The 2561-nt window shown below is 41.9% G+C and overlaps 1 protein-coding gene across 1 annotated transcript in view; it reads left to right on the plus strand.

Annotated features, from left to right (window-relative positions):
- The first annotated feature begins 1397 nt into the window (after positions 1-1397).
- Positions 1398-2561, plus strand: part of LOC102762686 (cytochrome P450 3A12-like) — a 20749-nt gene continuing 19585 nt past the window's right edge. The window contains exons 1-2 of the mRNA XM_006773753.2: positions 1398-1534; positions 1793-1881. Coding sequence (XP_006773816.1) covers positions 1424-1534; positions 1793-1881 — 200 coding nt within the window. The 5' untranslated portion in view covers positions 1398-1423. The remainder of the gene's footprint in view (positions 1535-1792; positions 1882-2561) is intronic.

Here is a 2561-nt window from a genome sequence, read left to right on the forward strand (position 1 = left end):
CTTCTCTTTCCCCCTCCTCCTCCCCCAATTTTAGCTCTTTCTCAGAGGACCTACCCACACCTACTCAGCCAGAAAGGGGAAATTAATCTCTGACCCCATCATCTAGCCACAAGTGATTAGACCAATGGTAGATATCTGCCTAAAGAATTCCTTCATGCACCTATGGATGAGGACAGTGGGTGGGGAGTGAGGGCAGAGGGTGGGGTGGGAATTGGGTGGAGGGGAGTTATGGGGGGGGAAAGAGGAACAAATGTAATAATCTGAACAATAAAGATTTAATTTAAAAAAAGAAAAAATAATAAACAAGAAGTTGTCAGAAAATATATCCATATAGGTCCCATGTCATGTACCCTTCATTCTGTTTCTCCCAATAGTGATGTCCTATATAACTACAGCACAATATCAGAGCAGGTACTTCACATTGGTGCTATTCACAGAGCTTATTCAGATTTCGACAGTTTTATCTGCACTCATGTGTGTGTGTGTTGCTTATAAAATTTTATTATACATATAGATTTGTGTAACTACCACCACAATGAAGACAGAACTGTTCCATCACCACAAGTCTTCCTCTTATTATTCTTTTATTGTCACAGTGTGCAGCTTGCCTTTTCCTTTATGAGAGTCCTTAGCAGTGCAAAGACTTTTTTTAAATTGATGAAGCCAATTTATCAATTTTTCCTTTTATGGGTTGGGCTTTTTGTGCCCAAGTCCAAAAACTCTTCTCTTGACCCTAGGCCCCCAAGATTTTCTTCTATTTCTCTAAATATTATATAGGTTTATGTTGTACATTTAAGTATATGATCCATCTTGTTCTAATTTTTGCATAAGGTGTGAACTGTAGGTCAAGGTTCTTTTTTTTCCCCTATGGATGTCTATTTGCTGCAACACCATTTGTGAAAAGGCTATCCTTCATCCATCATCCGCCCCCCCAATACAACCCCTCCTAAAAGAAGGATCCAGGAACCAGCACATGCCCAGCTCTGGGGGGTGTCTGGCAGACTTGCCTAGAAGATGACTGTCTTGGGCTGCAGAGCGGGAAATGGCAGCGGGAAGGAAGCAGGGAGGGGAGGCCAGCACAGAAATACAGGCCTCCTCTCTGAATGGCCCTCGTATTGTCTTCCTAAACCACTATATCTGTGCATGTCTCATTACAGTTAGACCTAACGCAGCCCCATCTGCACACCCACCTGGACCCCAGATCCTTGGGCACATACCTCACATGTTTGTGAGGCTCGTTTATCTGTGAAACAAAGTTAATGTTTCTGGTGGAGGCTTGAACTGGCCCAAAAGACTGTTGTCTGAGCTTGGTGTCACTAAATATTTGTTGAATAATTGATGCCCATTTAACAAATTTTCTTCAATTGTTGAGAACTCCAAAACTTATGCAGGGCAAAATGTCTTTTTATGTTAACTCTAGCCTATGATTGCAGTGGGATTTATGAAAAGTGCCATCTCTATAGCTGAGGATGAAACTTGGAAGAGAATTCGAACATTGCTATCTCCAACCTTCACCAGTGGAAAGCTCAAGGAGGTAAGAGTATAAGAGGATATTTAATTTGAAATTTAAAGAATGCATCTGGGGACAGGTAGAAAGTAAGATCATTTCTTTCCCAGGGTAGCCTGCTGAATTTGAGCTTCCTAATAATGGTCTTTTATCTTTATGTCCTAGAAGTGACAATATAAGATTCATTATAAGATATCACTTACTGCTCCATGCTTGAGAAAGCCAGGTCTTCTAGTACTCGAGTCTTCCCACTTAACTGCGGGTGTTGTTGTGTTTTGTGTCTAGATGTTCCCCATCATTGGCCAGTATGCAGATGGGTTGGTCAGCAACCTGAGGAAGGAAGCAGAGAAAGGAAAACCCATCAACTTGAAAGAGTAAGTAGAAGGCCAGCTGCTGGGATTTGGAGCTCGTCAAGACACACCCCCCTGCCCCCTTCCCCAGCTGCCTGCCAGAGCCCAGTTGCCACTGAATTACTGTAATGACCAGATAGAAGTAAGTGTGTGGTGTTAGAACTCCAATGGGCTACCCAAGAGGATGTGGCTCCTCCAAAAAGCAGGGCAGCCAGGAGAGAAAGATCTTCTCCTGTGTACATGAACCAGGATTAATTTGTCTGCTTACTTGTCACCTTGGATATTCCTGAAGACAAAAATACATAGTTTAGAAAGTAGAAACATGATTGCACCAAAGTTTTCAGTGTAGAGGAGGTGAAATACTGGCAGAGGAAGGCACTGGTATGTATTAGTGAGCAGTGGGTGGAGGAGAGAAATTACAATGTAGAACTTGGAACAACTTCATGATTTTGGTGAGGATACCAGCAAAATATGAAATATTAAACCTTCCCACCACTTCTCCTTTCTTTAGTCTCAAATTAAAGAATGTCCTGTATAGACTATGGGTAGGGTGAGCATGCCACTTATTGTCTAAATTAAGATATGTTTAACTATGCAGGAACAACACAGGTAAAGTGGGACTGATCTGGGGAAACTGGGGCCATATGATCACTTACCTATGGGATTCCCTCAAATAGATTTTGGGGTAATTTTTTAATTATTTC

Source organism: Myotis davidii, unplaced genomic scaffold (genome assembly GCF_000327345.1).
Source record: "Myotis davidii unplaced genomic scaffold, ASM32734v1 scaffold2307, whole genome shotgun sequence".
Taxonomy (NCBI): Eukaryota; Metazoa; Chordata; class Mammalia; order Chiroptera; family Vespertilionidae; genus Myotis; species Myotis davidii.